Source organism: Lithobates pipiens, unplaced genomic scaffold (assembly GCF_037356315.1).
Source record: "Lithobates pipiens isolate NorthernLeopardFrog02 unplaced genomic scaffold, aLitPip1_a1.2 Scaffold_25, whole genome shotgun sequence".
NCBI lineage: Eukaryota > Metazoa > Chordata > Amphibia > Anura > Ranidae > Lithobates > Lithobates pipiens.
In genome coordinates, this window is record NW_027507787.1 from 147047776 (window position 1) to 147064867 (window position 17092).

At 42.3% G+C, this 17092-nt stretch overlaps 1 protein-coding gene across 1 annotated transcript in view; it reads right to left on the reverse strand.

Annotated features, from left to right (window-relative positions):
• The window catches only part of ATRNL1 (attractin like 1), a 1004401-nt gene that overhangs the window by 604587 nt on the left and 382722 nt on the right, over positions 1-17092 (reverse strand). The window contains exon 18 of the mRNA XM_077454933.1: positions 8476-8694. Coding sequence (XP_077311059.1) covers positions 8476-8694 — 219 coding nt within the window. The remainder of the gene's footprint in view (positions 1-8475; positions 8695-17092) is intronic.

The following is a 17092-nucleotide window of genomic DNA, read 5'->3' on the forward strand; positions in this document are numbered from 1 at the left end:
AACATACGATGAAGAGACGGTATTGATTTGATGCGTTTTGTTCTGCTTTTTATTGATAAAACATTTAAATAACACTGATTTATGCTGAACTCCAGGTAGATATAAAATAAACGAATTAATCTCTGTATTCATTATTACGAGATTAAATGTAAATTTTAAACAGTTGTTATCCGTGGCTGGTAAAAAACAAAACAAAAAAAAAAACACACCTGTAAGGCAATTACATAATGTGCTAGTATGCATCGAGAAAGCAGAGCTTATCCGTCTGCTGCTTTTCCTTTCCCTGTCCAATCACAGGCTAGGGGAGGGACAAGACCTGTAGCAAGCTTCTCCTTCTACTGCCCAATCACAGGCCAGGGAAGGGTCAAGATCTGAACTGCAGCAAAGAAAAATCATGTTTTCTACTCTACCATACAGGGCTGTGATGTGTGGCAGAGCTGCATCATTCGCAGGACTGGGTCAACAGAAATGCAAAGTCTTTGACTAGTAAAACATCTCTCATAAAAGGTATTTCTTCTGTGTATTTAGATTTTTGTCTGCAGTTCAGCGTTTTTAAATGTAAATAAAAATATGTATTATATTGCAGCTTATTAAGTCTTAGGTGTGATGGCTGCATTCAATTTTTTTTTTAGGCTTTCTTTCTTTCATTTTCACTTGGTGATCTGGCCAGCAAGTCTGTTGTTTTTCAACAGAACAAATTATTCTACAGATGTAGCAGTTAGAGGGCTGAGACCAACCAATTGCTACTGAAAAGGGTGCTTAAAATGGTCAGCTTTTAATTTCTGAAAAACGTTTATTCCAAAAAGGAACAAAACCGTATGCTGTAACTGCTTATAAAGTGACAGCTGGAGTTTGGCTTCAATTTGTTAGTGTATCCAAATCTGCTAATACATTAACACCCCCCCTCCCCCCACTACCCAAGATTGCCAATGCTGCTCTCCAAAGGTGCCCCCTGTGCTCCTTCATCCAGAGTGTCTAATACAGGAGGTGGCCAAATCATCAGGTGAAAACAGAGGGGAAAGAAAAAAAAATGCAGCCACCACCTCTAATGATTGGTGAGCTGCAGTATACAGTGTTAGAGTCTTGGTTTGGGGTTTAATACCGCTTTATTGTTATACTGTACAACATTATTAGCACAAAAAGTGTACATACAAAAGGATATGAGCAATGGAAGCTTTGCTATTGTAACTGTTATTTTTATTTCTTCTTCTTTTGTTACACTTTATTAATCTCCTTATATGATCTTTTTTATGTTTCTCTGTGATGTATCCTCTGGGCTGACAAGGGGCAAATAATGTCTCTGATTAAATCAAAGGAGATCCACATACTCAGAATGTTATGATTGCAAATACACTGCACATAGTGAATGTTTTATTACATTTGCAGCATACAGGAATATGAAATATAAGAATTATTGACCGATGAACTCAACAGCTACAAACACTCTTCATCAGGATACAATCTGTAATACCCGCTCTGCCTGATGGCAGAAAAAAACATCCTTCACCAGTACAGACAGGCTTCTAAGGGTATTGTGTACAATTTAGTCAGGACTCATGTGAGTGGTTTCATGTTCCCTGTACAGCGCTGCAGAATATGTCAGAGCTATATAAATGTATAATGATATCAGTGTGTGACTGTGGGGGCGCATTAGGCCAGCCATTAGCGATTCCTGCTCAACCAGTCGAGATTCAAACCGCTAATGGGCAAGCGGAATGTACCAAGTTGATTGATCAATCAACTTGGGTACAACCAGCCTGGTGAATTCTCATGCAATTATCGCTAGTGGCTCCCATAGCCGCAAGCGATAATCACTGTCTTCTAATCACTGTCAGGCTAATCCAGGGGTGGGCAAAATGGGGCCCTCCAGCTGTTGTGGAACTACAATGCCCATGAGGCATTGCAAGGCTGGCAGTTACAATTTCTCCCAGAGGCATAATGGGACTTGTAGTTCTGTAACAGCTGGAGGGCTCCAGGTTGCCTACCCCTGGTCTAATCACTCTGCCTTCCCCCGCCTGCTCCCTCCTACCACCGCCATGGTTGCTGGAAAGTAATTTGCACCATCTATGGCCTGCCTTAGAGTGTAAGGTCATCTGGTGCAGAGACTAATGTGTTTAGCTAGGTGTTCTCTGTACAGCATTAGGGGATACATCATAACTAAATAAATGTATATTAATAGTGTGTGATTGTGGTAGGATATTAGAGTGTAAGCTCCTCTGGTAAAGAGACTCGTGTAAATGGCTAAGTGTTCTCTGTACAGCATCATGAAATATGTTAGAGCTATATAAATAAATATATATACATATTTTAGGTGTAACTGTATAAGGCTGTTTCCACTATTGCTATCACGCAATTTTGCCACAATTTTTTGCCGTGACTTAAAGCAATGCCTGTGTATTCTTGAGATCTATGGACCTCAAGTCGCATCCAAGTGGGACCAAAGTAGTGCAGGGACTACTTTGAAGTTGGTGCATCTTAAAGTCGCACAGATATGAACGGTAATCATTGGAAATCATGGGGCACGACTTGCCATGCAACTTTTCAGTGCCAAATCGCATGAAAAGTCGCACTAGTGGAAACCTAGCCTTATACATTTATATACAATGCTGTGAAAAAGTATTTGCCCCCTTTCTGATTTTTAATTGTTTTGCATATTTGTCACACTTAAATGACTCAAACAAATTTTATTATTACACAAAGATAAACCGAGTAAATACAAAATGCATTTTTTAAATGGTGGTTTAATTTATTAAGGCAAAAAATCTGGTCAAACCTGCCTGACTTTATGTGAAAAAGTAACTGCCCCCTAAACCTTATAACTGACTGTGCCACCCTTGGTGGCAACAACTGCAATGAAGCATTTGCGATACGACCCATTTCACACTGGGGTGCTTTGCAGGCGCTACAGCGCTAAAAATAGCGCCTGCAAAGCACCCTGAAAGAGCCGCTGCTGCGTCTCCAGTGTGAAAGCCCACGGGGTAGTAGTAGTGCGCTGACAGGACACTAAAAAAAAAAAAAAAAAGTCCTGCAAGCGGTGGTTTTAATCCTTTCTCGGCCACTAGTGGGGGGGTAAAAGCACCCCGCTAGCGGTCAAATAGCGCCCTGAAATTGGCGGTAAAGCACTGCTAAAACTAGCAGCTTTTTACCGCCGGCGCACCCACCGCCCCAGTGTGAAAGGGGCCTAACTGGCAATAAGTCTTTCACATTGCTGTGGGGCAATTTTGGCTCACTCTTCTTTGAAAACGTTATTTAATTCAGCCACATTGGAGGGTGTATATACAGCATCTCAATTGGATTTAAGTCCGGGCTTTGACTAGGCCACTCCAAAACCTAAATTTCACTTTGTTTGAACCATTTGGAGGTGGACTTGCTGTTGTGTTTCGGATCATTTTCCTACTACATAACCCACGTGAGCTTGAGGTCACAAACGGATGGCCGGACATTCTCCTTTAGGATTTTCAGGTAGAGCTCAGAATTATTTGTTCCATCAATTATGGTAAGTCATCCAGGTCCTGAAGCTGCAAAGCAGCCCCAGACCATAACACTACCATCACTATGTCTGGCTGTTGGTATGATGTTCTTGTTATGAAATGCTGCATTTGTATTATGCCAGATGAAACAGGACGCACACCTTCCAAAAAGGTACATTTTTGTCTCATCAGTCCACAGAATATTTGCGTAAAAGTCTTGGGGATAATCAAAATGTTTTTTGGTAAATGTGAGATAAGCCTTTGTGTTCTTTTTGGTCACCAGTAGCTTTGGCCCTGGAATTCTCCCATTGATGCCCTTTTTGCCCAATCTCTTGCTTATTGTTGAATCATGAACTGATCTTACCTGAGGCAAGTGAGGCCTGCAGTTCTTTAGATGTTCTTCGTGGTTCTTTTATGACCTCCTGGTCATGCACTTGCAGTAATTTTGTAGGCACCCCTGGGAAGGTTCACCACTGTTCCAAGTTATGTCCATTTGTGGATAATGGCTCTCCCCGTGGTTCACTGGAGTTCCAAAGACTTAGAAATGGCTTTGAAACCATACATAGACCGATACATGTACATTACTTTGTTTCTAATCTGTTGTTGATTTTTTTTAGATTGTGGCATGATGTGTGGCTTTTTGTGATCTGTTAGCATGCTTCAGTTTGTCAGACAGCTTCTATTTATGTGACCAGGTCTGGCAGTACTCAGGCCTGGGTGTGGTAAGTGAAATTTAACTCCGCTTTCCAAAAAATTGTGGTTAATCACAGTTCATTCATGATTCAGCATGGGTGGGGGCAATTACTTTTTCACATAGGGGCAGGCAGGTTTGAACAGCTTTTCTCCCTTAATAAATGAAATAATTTAAAAACTGCATCTTGGATTTACTCAGTTTATCTTTGTGTAAGATTAAAATTTGTTTGATTATCTGAATCATTTAAGTGTGAGAGATATGCAAAAAAAAATGGAAAAATCAGAAAGGGGGCAAATACTTTTTCACAGCACTGTAGCTCTAACATATTTCATGGTGCTGTATAGAGAAGACTTTGCCATTTACAGGTGATACTCGAAAAAAATTGAATATCGTGCAAAAGTTAATTTCACTAATGCATCTTAAGCCCTTCCCGCCGAGCGTACGCAGATCTGCGTACTCGGCTTCCGGGGGGTATACCGGGATGATGCCTGCACCTGCAGGCATCATCCCGGTACCGTTTTCTTCAGCAGGTGATTGGCTTTCCAGCTTTCCAGCCATAACAACCGATGCGCCTCCCGCCGCTGTTACGAACGGGAGCACCGATTCCGTGTGCGATGCCTCCGGCCACTGGGGAGGAACTGGAACGAAGCCGTAATCGGCTTCGTTCCAGTCTCCTCATAGTAAACACGGAAGCAACGTCATGACGTCACTTCCCGTTTACTCGGCTGCCAATGGCGCCGGTTTTAAAAATATATACGGTATTCAGAATCGCCGTTTTCGGCGATCTGAATACATTGAAGTATAAAGGAGGGGTGGGGGGTCTTTTAGACCCCCGATCCCTCCATAAAGAGTACCTGTCACCACCTATTACTGTCACAAGGGATGTTTACATTCCTTGTGACAGCAATAAAAGTGATCAAATTTTTATTTTATTTTTTAAAACAATTTAGTCATTTTAAAATAAATAAAATAAAATAAAAATGTTTAAAGTGCCCGGCGTCCCCGCGAGCTCGTGAAGCAAAGAAAACGCATACGGAAGTCGCGCCCGCGTATGTAAACGGTGTTCAAATCACACATGTGAGGTATCGCCGCGATCGTCAGAGCGAGAGCAATAATTCTAGCACTAGACCTCCTCTGTAACGCTAACCTGGTAACCGTAAAAAAAAATTTGAAAGCGTCGTCTATTGAGATTTTTAGGTACCGTACTTTGTCATCAATCCACAAGTGCGTGCGATTATAAAGTGTGACATGTTTGTATCTATTTACTCGGCGTAACATTATCTTTCACATTATGCAAAAAAATTGGGCTAATTTTACAGTTTTTTTTAATTCATGAAAGTGTCCCTTTTCCCAAAAAGTTGCGTTTAAAACACCGCTGCGCAAATACCGTGTGACATAAAATATTGCAACAATCGCCGTTTTATTCTCTAGAGTCTCTGCTAAAAAAATATATATAATGTTTGGGGGTTCCAAGTAATTTCCTAGCAAAAAATATGGATTTTAACTTGTAAACACCAAATGCCAAAAATAGGCTTAGTCATGAAAGGGTTAAAAGGTGAAACTAATATATGAGATAGACTCACAACATGCAAAGCAAGATAGTTCACGCTGTGATTTGTCATAATTGTGACGATTATGGCTTACAGCTCATGAAAATCCCATATCCACAATCTCAGAAAATTTGAATATTACATGCAATCAATAAAATAAGGATTGTACATAGAACAATATCGAACCTCTGAAAAGTATAGGCATAAATATGTACTCAGTGCTTGGTTTGGGCCCCTTTTACAGCAATTACTGCCTCAATGTGGCGTGGCATGGAAGCTATCAGCCTGTGGCACTGATGAGGTGTTATGGAAGACCAGGATACTTCAATATCAGCCTTCAGCTCTTCTCCATTGTTCGGTCTCATGTCTCTCATCTTTATCTTGGCAATGCCCCATAGAGTTCAGGTCAGGTGAGTCCCACGGTCATTGAACCAGGTTTTGGTGCTTTTTGGCAGTGTGGCCAGGTGCCAAGTCCTGCTGGAAAATGAAGTCAGCATCCCCATGGAGCTCATCTGTGGAAAGAAACATTAAGTGCTCCAAAATCTCCTGATAGACGGCTGCGTTGACCCTGGACTTAATGAAGCACAGTGGACCAACACCAGCAGATGACATGGCTCCCCAAATCAGACTGTGGAAACTTCACACAGGACTTCAAGCATCTTGCAATGTGTGCGCCTCTCCATTCTTCCTCCATACTCTGGGTCCTTGGTCTCCAAATGAGATGCAAATTTGCTCTCATCAGAAAAGAAGACTTTGGACCACTGAGCAACAGCTAGACCAGGTCTGTTTTTCTTTAGCCCATGTAAGATGCTTCTGACGTTGTTTGTTTTTCAGGAGTGGCTTGACAAGAGGAATACAACATTTGAAGCCCATGTCCAGGATCCGTCTGTGTGTGGTGGCGCTTGATGCACTGACTCCAGCCTCAGTCCACTCCTTGTGAATGTCCCCAACACTTTTGAATGGCCTTTTCCTGACAAGCCTCTCCAGGCTGCGGCCATCCCTGCTGCTTGTGCACCTTTTTCTTCCAAACTTTTCCCTTTCACATAACTTTCTATTAATGTGCTTTGATACAGCACTTTGGGAACATCCAACTTCTTTTGCAATTACCTTTTGAGGCTTTCCCTCCTTATGGAGGGTGTCAATGATGGTTTTCTGCACAACTGTCAGGTCCGCAGTCTTTCCCATGATTGTGATTCCTACTGAACCAGACCGAGAGACCATTTAAAGGCTAAGGAACCCTTTGCAGGTGTTATGACTTAATTAGCTGATTAGAGTGGGACACTTTGAGCCTAGAATATTGTACCTTTTGAATTCAATATTCAAATTTTCTGTGATTTGGGGTTTTCATGAGCTGTAAGCCATAATCATCACAATTATGACAAATCACAGCTTGAACTATCTTGCTTTGTATGTAATGAGTCTATCTCTTATATTAGTTTCACATTTTAAGGTCCATTAGTGAAATAAATTAACTTTTGCATGATATTGTAATTTTTTGAGTATCACCTGTACATAAGCCTCTTGCAAAATATGTCAGAGTACATAAATGTATAATAATAATAATAATAATTATTATAATAATAGTGTGAGGCTGTAGTAGGACATTAAAGCGTAAGCTCCTCTGGAGCAGAGACTGACGTGACTGGCCCAGTGTTCTCTGTACAGCATGGAATAGGTCAGAGCAAATAAATACATAATAATAATAATAATCTGGTGCAGAGGCTGAGGTGACTGGCTCAGTGTTCTCAGTATAATACAGTATAAGTAGCACCCCTATTGATGAAGTCCACTCCCCTGGACGTAACACGTATAGGAGGTAGAGTTTGGAGCCAGGAGTCATCAAGCAGCGTTTTTTTAAAAGACTTTACGTTACAGTTACATGCTGATTTTCACTGGCGTAGCTTTAGTGCAGAGGATTGTAAGTGGTTACTTTTTATACGTTTTAATAAATACTCATATACTCAGAGAGCACTAGAGAGGATGTTTTTATTCACATGTTCTAATATACATCAGCGACTGCCTAAACTGATCAGTGGAAGTAAGAGACATATTCTAAGGACTACATTTGGTTCACAGTTCATGCTTATTTCATATTATTTGGACACAGATATATTTTTTATTAAGGACTTTTGTAATATTTTTTCACATATTGTATTGGTATACTTTATACCCTGAGGATTGTTGTGATTTATATTGAGTTATATTGAGCTACTCTATATGTGAGATTTTAGCACAGTTTAAGGGCCTATTCACACCAGAAATTGCAAATAACTGCATATTTTTGAGTGCATGTTTACATGCATTTGAAGCATGTTGGATGTGCGCTACAGTGCGTTTTTTTGTGCTGAATTTAGCACTGTGATGGCAGTGCATTTTTTGATACATTTTTGGGCTTGGCTTTCTTGGCTTAAAGGTGTGCGGTGTGGTGAATTTAAAACACGTTTTTGCAGTGCAAAAAATGCAGCATGCTCTACTTTTTTTTTTTTTACTGCACTAAACTGCACTGCAATTATGTGAATATGCCCATAGGATTACCTTAATTTTGGTCTGTCTATTCAGTTGGAATGCAGTTCAAAATGCATCCAACTGCAGCTGACTGCATCCAACTGCATTTGGTGTGAAAGGGCCCCTAGACCAGATAATAAAAATAACACAACTTTTAAGTTCCATTTTAAGATTTCATATATCAACAAAAGATGCTGTGATAATGGGGCAGTAATACCCCTGTGGTTGGCCTGGTATTGGGTGGTGTGACTCTTACCTGGGCAGTGTACAAACGACCACTCATAGTTTTTCTCTCGGGGACACAGGCCAGTATCCAGAACCATCTCACTGGAGTGCCTCCCCTGGGGCTTCATAGGACCCCTGGATGAGCCTTCTATGCACTGTCCCTTTCCGGTATTTGAAGGGTCGTTACACCATCCACAGCCGGGGTGCTCCAGGCACTGTGCACAGGTGCGGAACCCTGAGCAGTTTTGTGCTGAAAGAGGAAAATATTAGAATAAGCTAAAAGTAAAGAGAAAAAGGTGAAAAAAAAGGTGCATACATTCTATTGACTCAGTTAATGAAAACAATTTTTTTTCTCTTCTATTCCTGCAAACATATCTACATTATTTTCTGCCCTGATAAATTACTGGAAACCAGAAATACTCCACAGTTTGTACTGGAGGGAAAGTGGAGAGGGAGCTTTCCAAAGCAGATGTAAACCCAGTCACTAAAAACTCATATAATCTTCAACAAGTTCATTTAATTTCAAGTCACTGGAACTAAAGAATAGGTTTGGAGAAACTGCAATGACTACTACTAGCCAATAAAATTGTTTTCCAAATCAGTAGCTTTCATTAAAAAAGTGCTTGAGTATTGACCCAACTATTCTCATGTTGCATTATCCTGTTGGTACCAATTTGAGCACAGGTTCTCCTGAACTGAACCTCTCCCCACATTGGGGTTATAGTATAAGTTAGTTTATGTTGTGCCCTGTTGCGGTATGTTGTAGCATCAGAAGAACTGCCCCTGCGTGGGCAAAGGTTTGGCCCCTGTGCGGGCTAATTTGGTATGCTAATGAAAAATGTAATAAAAAGATTTAGCAAAAAAAAAAAAAAGTGCATTAGGATTCTCCCATAAAAGGTTTTTGTTAAGGCATCTGGCAGATCGGCTCGGATGACAGTGAGATGTAAACGGACAGGCGGTCCATTTATATCCGACTGCCCAGAGCAGAGCAGACACAGACCTGTCATCCACCTGCTCAGAAGAGATCTTCGGAGAGACCTCTCGCTGAACAGGCGTATCCACTAGCGGAGTCTGCCAGTGAGAAAGAGCCCTGAGGGGGATATTCTTTCTAATGACCACACCTATAAAGAGGGTTACCTCTTTAAGGTGTGTAATATTCCCACTAACCACCAATATAAGGGGGCATTCTTTCCACTGACCACCAATGTAAGGGGGCATTGGCTTTGGTAAAATACAGGGTAGGAGCCTTGGACCTGGTGCTAATGCACATGTTACCTTTGGCCTGGTGCTGGGGCACATGCACCTTTCACCCATGTAGTACAGTGACTCCACCCATCATTATGCATATAAAAAGACACTTTTGCTAGAGATGTATTTCTGAGAATGTGGAAGGTGAAAGAGAGAGGTGCATGTGCTTCAGTGACAAGTTTCAGGTTGTACACACTCCAGCAGAGACTCCTACCATGCCAATTACTAATGTTGATTACCACAATTATTGATATGCTATCTATAGCAGTGCAAGGGTTTTAATTGCGAATGCATTACCTATACATTATAAACAGAAAAGAAGACAGCCACACCATGCTGATTGTGCTCTTTACTGTTCTCTCATATTTCTTGATAAGGCACTTTGCACTCCTCCCATTTGCACTACTTTCTCTTGTCACACAAGTGGCTGTTTCAGCACACATTATGTAGACATGATCCACTGTTGCCACAATCAGAAAACTCGCTCTGAAAATCCCATGCAACCATCATGGAAGTGCATACAGACATAAAATGGCTGCGAAAGATCATCAGTAATTAGATGGAACAATGGGCTCAATTTACAAAAGCAAATCGCACGTGGTATTTGGATCACGTGACACTTTTTCCAGAATATCACATGCGATACTGAAAATATCAATTCACTATCCCTTTATGCGATATTTACCACAAAAAGCAGAAACACTTGGTAAATACCACATCAAACAGTGTTAAAGTTCACTAAAGCAGTGGTCATCAACCCTGTCCTCAGGGCCCACTAACAGGCCAGGTTTTATGTATTACCTTGGGGAGATGCAGACTAGAATACTGCAATCACTGAGCAGCAAATGATATCACCTGGGATGTATTTCAGTTATCTTGCAAATATGGCCTGTTGGTGGGGCCCGAGGACAGGAGTTGATGACCACTGCACTAAAGGATATAAATAAATGCATGCGTTAAAAAATAGTGGTCCAGGCATGCGATATTTTTAAGGAATGTATGAAAATTCAGCTGGTTGTTAAAGGGCCGGCACTCTCCTCATCCTTAACAACCAGTGAGTAGCTGGTTGTTAAAGAGCTGGCACCCATAGCGTCTTTAACAACCAATAAATATCTGACCTTTGGGTCTAGTATGGATTGAAAGGGAGACCCCACACTGTTTTCATTTTTTATTGTTCAGTGCCAGCTCTTCTGTTGTTTACATTCTGCTGTTAGCAGGAATCCTGCTGACAGCAGATGAGTCTTAGTTTTTAAGGATGTGGTGGATGCTGGATCTTTAACAACCAGCTATTCCCTGGTTGCTATGGATGCCGGCATTAAAATTGTGCAAATTTTTACTACTAAAAATAACACATCACTTGAAGAAATAGCGCATGTGGTATTTTAGTAGCCTTTTTTTTTTTTCACCGCAGATCCCAAAGAGGTACCGTAGATAACATTTTGTAAATTGAGCCCAGTTTTATTAAAAACCAACAATCAAATGGCTAAATATCATAGAGTTAGCGTATATATGTTGCTTTACCCTGTATTGATTATTGCAGGTTAGTGACTTACAATGAAGAGGGCAGCCATGAACCCTTTAAAGTGTGACAACATTCTATTTGCTATATATAATTTATCAAACACACCTTATACATCAACTATTGAACTCTCTGTGGCTTATTCCGGTCTATTCCAGCATCAGTCTGTGATGTATTTGTCTGAGAGATCACAAATCCAGCGTCCTGCCACAATAAACCTTTGCGGCAAGGTCAGGCTAACCTCTCAGCAGTGTGCGAGGCTCCGGCGTCTGCTTCCTCCATGAAGCGAAACCCCGCCGCAAGACATTAGGTGCTTTATAGGACCGATATTATTGTTGTTATTACTGAATTCGTTAGGCGCTACGGTCTAGCTGGGCGATGACAAAGACGCTCTGTGCGACATCAAGGTCTGCCACATCTTTAATTTTAGAGCGCATATAATCACCGCCCGTAAAAAGTCGTAAATCTCAATGCCGCATAGAATATTGGATTTTCGAGAGATGAGGCTGGAGTGAAGAGTCAATTTACCAACTCCTCAATCCGTTTGCTATGTCCCTGCCCCCTACGCTAAGCTGTATTTGCATCTAAACTGACCATAAAATAACTATTCAGAAAGGAAAATAACTACTCTGAAAAAAAAAAAATACTTGTGGTATTCCCATGCCTTTAACTGCCATATGCAGTTAGAAGATTTATGACCATCCATCGTTTATAGCAGGGGTCTCTAAAATTTCTAAGCAAAGGGTCAGTTTTATGTCAGACTTTAGGGAGGGGAAGAGCGGACTGTACTCATTGGGAGTAAACAATGCCCCATATTCAGTATTAGGGGAATAATTAGTTATTGTCAGTAGAAGGAATAGTTCCCCATTCTTGGTGTCATTGGGAGGAATAGTGCCCCATACTAGGTCAACCCTACTGAACTAGGTCAACCCTACTGAACACCTTTGGGACAAATTGAAAATCTCACAAATGGGCACAAATTCCCACAGATAAATTCCATTATTTTGTATAAGGTACATATAGTAAATCTTAAATTATATTAAGCACAGGCACCACAAAATGCATGTTTGTGCCTTAGGTCCCTTTGACAAGACAGGCCGATTGGGTCGAACTGTCCATTTTTCAGACAGACCCAATCTGATCCTCCATTCTACTCTAAAGGCAGTCAGATGTAAACAGACTTGTGTCTGTTTACACTCCGGGTCTGATCCAATCTGGGGGAGGATCCATTCCCCTCCATCTTGCTGGATCGGATCAGAGGACAGTCAGGCATAACAGGACAGTATGTCTGTTTACATGCGACTGCCCATAGAGCAGATCGGGCTGTGTCCATGTCTGCTCTGCATAAGCAGAGCAGACATAGACCTGTCATCCGCCGCTCTGCTCAGCTCAGCAGGGGACCAACAGACAGATCAGAGCATGCCACCAAATGCCACATGAACACACAAATATCAGTAAGAAGTCTACATTTCCAGGATAAGAGGTGCTGAAACCTTGGGGGTTTTTATGTTTCTTTTGTTTTATCCAATATATAGAGAATGTGAATATTGAGTTGGTAGCTTCTGTACATCAAAGAGCTTCCATGATCACCTTGGGTTGTAATAGCAGTGAGCAAATTCAGAGCTCAAATTCCACACAATGGTATTCAAGTCCAAATACAAGTTTATTCTAGTGATCAATTGTTTGCAAAGCCAATACGATCTGGGGGCTGTAACTGACTGAACCAACTGCTGAGAAATGCTCATATATTCAGCAATAGCTTTATATACACTGTGAAATTGCTTTACTTCCTTAAGTCCCTATGAAAAATAGATAGTTACAGTCATCTGTAAGGTTCAAATGCATATCCTTAAGTCAGAGGTTAATATTTGGCAAGTGCAACTTCATCTTTAGCAGCTCTGCTTTCCTTAAGGCAAGCTGGCCTAAAGATACTAGATTGCCCTTAATACACAAACCTGTATGCTCTAACTGCAGAATATCATGAGCTATGGGGCACTCTGGTGGAGTGAGGACAGGTAGCAGACAGCAGGCATAGTCTGTGGGTGTAGCAAAGATCAGGGAAAGCATCAGTGAGTAGAGGTATCTGAATGTAGCAAAGATCAGGGCAGGTGGCAAACAACGGAGGTAACTGTGAACATAGCATAGGATAGGGCAGGTGGCAGCTAGTAGTGGTATCTGTGGATGCAGCAAAGGTCAGAGCAGGTGGCAAAGAATAGAGGTAGCCATGGATGTAGCAATGGTCAGGGTAGGTGGCATATAGTAGGAGTATGCATGGACATAGCAAAAGTCAAAACAGGCTGCAGACAGTAGAGGCATCGAAGCACATAGCAAAGGTCAGCGCAGACAGTACAGGTATGCATGGACACAGCAAAGGTCAGGGCAGGCAGCGTATAGCAGAGGTATCTATTGAAATAGCAAAAGTCTAGGCAGATGGAAGTCATTAGAGGTGTCCACGGATGAAGGAAAGGCCAGGGCAGGCAACACACAGCAGAGGTATCCATGGAAATAGCAAAGGTCTTGGCAGGCGGAAGTCATTAGACGTGTCTATGGATGAAAGAAAGTTCAGGGCAGCCGGCAGACAAAAGAGGTATCTATGACCCATATCTAACGGGACCAGACAGGGATGCCCCCTATTCCCCCTTGTATACGCCCTGTGCATTGAGCCCCTAGCTGCCCATATAAGGCAGAACCCAAATATCCATGGTATTCCGGTCCGTATGAGGGATTTTAAGATATCCCTATTAGCGGATGATGTCCTGTTAACCCTGACTCGGCCACAAATTTCCCTGCCGAACCTGCATGTAGAATTGGAAAAATGTTGTACACTCTCAGGCTACAAAATCAATAGCTCCAAGACTGAAACTCTCCCTCTCAATATATCTCCACAGACACTCTCAGCCCTATCCCAATCATTTGATTATGCGTGGAAATCGTCCTACCTAAAATATTTAGGGGTCTACCTTACCCCCACCTTTGACACCTTATACAAGGCCAATTTCCCACAGCTTTGCACTGATATTAGGGCCTCCCTTGTCAAATGGAAAATCTTAAAGCTTTCCCTCCTCAGTCGGCTAGCAACCATTAAAATGTTGATCCTTCCCAGACTCCTTTATCTCTATGAGATGCTCCCCATTCCAATCCCAGCAGCACACCTTAGGACACTTCAGGCCGACCTAATAAAATTCTTCTGGAACTATAAGAGGCATCGGATCGTTAGATCCATACTATACATCCCCTGGAACCATGGGGGACTCGCCTTCCCCAACATAGCCAAATATTATTTAGCAGCCCAATTGCATCCTGGAGCAACACCCCATGCCTATAACCGATGGACTCAAATCGAAAAGCTGTGGCTGGCCCCAACCCATCCAAACTCCATGCTATGGAGTGTGGATGTTAACCTCAGTGGGACCCAACTGCTGGGACCAATGGAGCTTGTGTGTACACTGAGGCAACATGCCAAAACAGTATACCCGCTTACTTCCACAGCATCCCTGGCCACCTTTTTGTTTACCCTCAACTTACCCGACAGCTTGACTTCACAGATGTCCCAACATTGGATCAATAGGACCCTGTTCCGATATGGCCAGTTGGTAGATTCTAGAACCAGAACATTAAGGTCTTTCCAAGAACTGACGGATGCTTTTGACCTGCCCAGACAAGCTTTCTTTAGCTACCTACAAATTCGCCACTTTTCACAGTCCTTCATGCCGACCCTGCAATTCTCCACCCTTAACTGAGTTTGAGAAAATATGCTTAGAGAGCTTGTCCCCCAAAAGGTATGGTATCGCGCACCTATCAAATTTTGATAGCAGACGCGTCCCCGGCAGGTCCGCGGCATACGTATATGGACAAGTGGGATCAGGATTTGGGGGAGGTCATACCTTTGAAGACATGGCAACTTATCTGGTCATGGGCATCTAAGAGCTCCATATGTACCCTATACAAAGAAAACCAATACAAGGTCATACTTCACTGGTACCAAACCCTGAAACTGCTCCATTCTATATACCCATCGGTCGATTCTGGCGCTGTCGCAGAGAGGTGGGCACGCTGTATCATATCAACTGGACCTGCCCACGTATTATCCCGTACTGGGAAACAGTTCAATCGTTACTACAAGCTGTTTTTTTGCAGTGGATCCTAAAATGTTCCTATCGGGCCTCCCTCCTACCTTATTCTCACAAACTTCTAAAAAGCTCTTTGCCCAAGTGCTGACGGCCGGGGGATGCTTAATAGCCCTAAAATGGAAAAAAAAAAGGGAACCTCCCTCACTGGTTGAACTGCATACCAGAATTAGGGACATTAAGCGGATGAAATATCTGACAGCCTCCCTAAATAATACTCTTGACAAACATGACAAGATATGGGAGTTATGGGATAGGATGGAGGCTTCCAATACCAACTGAGCCAGGGTGGATATTCCCCCAGGGAGGTGCGGGGGTTCGGGGTCTGGTGGGCATCCTTCCTTCTCTCCCTCTCTATCTCTTACTCTTCCTTTGTCCTGTGTCTGTCTCAGTTTGCTCTCTTGTCCTTACCTACATTCTTTACTATCCTCTACCCTCCCCTCTCCTGCCAATGTAGGTCACACAATTGATAATCATTTGGATCAGCGGTATTACGCAGGCCCGGAATCCCACCTTACACCTGCCTCTATGGTTATGTAATGCTATGGTTTCTGTTTTTCTTCTCACGTTAATGATTCACAATCTACCGGCCTCTGTTGTCGGGTTTACTTGTCACTGCAAGTGAAATGTTGTAAAGGCGGAGTGTGTATCAAGTAATGCATACCATGATAAGTATCTATACATGTGACATTCTCTTATTACTCTTTTGACTTCCCTTTATCTCTGTTGTAATCTGGAAATTTAATAAAACATCAGTATTCAAAAAAAAAAAAAAAAAAAAAAAAAAAGGAGGTATCTATGGATGCAGCAAAGGAAAGGACCAGTGGCAGATAGTGGAGGTATCTGTGGAAGCTGCAAAGGTCAGGGTAGGAATCCAACAGAGATATCTGTGGACACAGAAAAGGTCAGGGAAGGCAGTAGATATTAGAGGTATCCAATCTGGGGTAAAAAAAAAAAAAAGGAAGGGGATCCATTCCCCTCCATCTGGCTGGACCGGATCAGAGGACAGATGGGTATGCAGAGAAGGTCAAGACAGGCAGCAGACAGAGGTATGCATGGATGTAGCAAAGGTCAGGGCAGGCAGTAGACAGAAGAGGTATATAAATGTAGGAAAGGTCAGCAACAGGAACAAAACTAAACAGATGCACTTAGTCAGCATCAAATGCTATCATAAACACAAAGGCACTGACTGATGAGGTTCAAAAAAGGCTCCTCCCTCACTGGGACAAATCAAAGAGTCAGAGGGGTGTGTGCAGAGACACATTCCATGAAAGTACAGGGTGGCAGTGAGTAAGCGTTAAGAGGAACCAGGAGGCTGCAAATTAATGTCCACCCAACCAAGAAGAAGATTGGGCTATGTATTGTTGCTGGCATCCTGGGCAAGCTGGCGCGGGAAGAAGAGACTTTGCGTCCCATTGCCCAGCAAGCAGGATGCAAGCTGCCTCTGTGTGCAGAGAGAACCGGAAGCAGACACCAGGCTGTCTAACGCTCCTGAAACTAGTTGCATTTGCAGACTATTACTGGAATTAAACTGGTATTTGGACTTGCATATTACAGTGGCACTTCAATTCTCAATTCACTCATACATTTTCAGGATTAGATTTATCCTAGAAAGATTTGCTCACTCTGCTATATTCCAGGTGAAGCCCTGGTTTGAAGTACTGTGTGCAACACAGAGATGTGTGTGCGCTGGAGTGAAGAAACAGATTTTCACTTTTTATCATTACAAGCAACTGGAAATCTTGTTTTTTTGT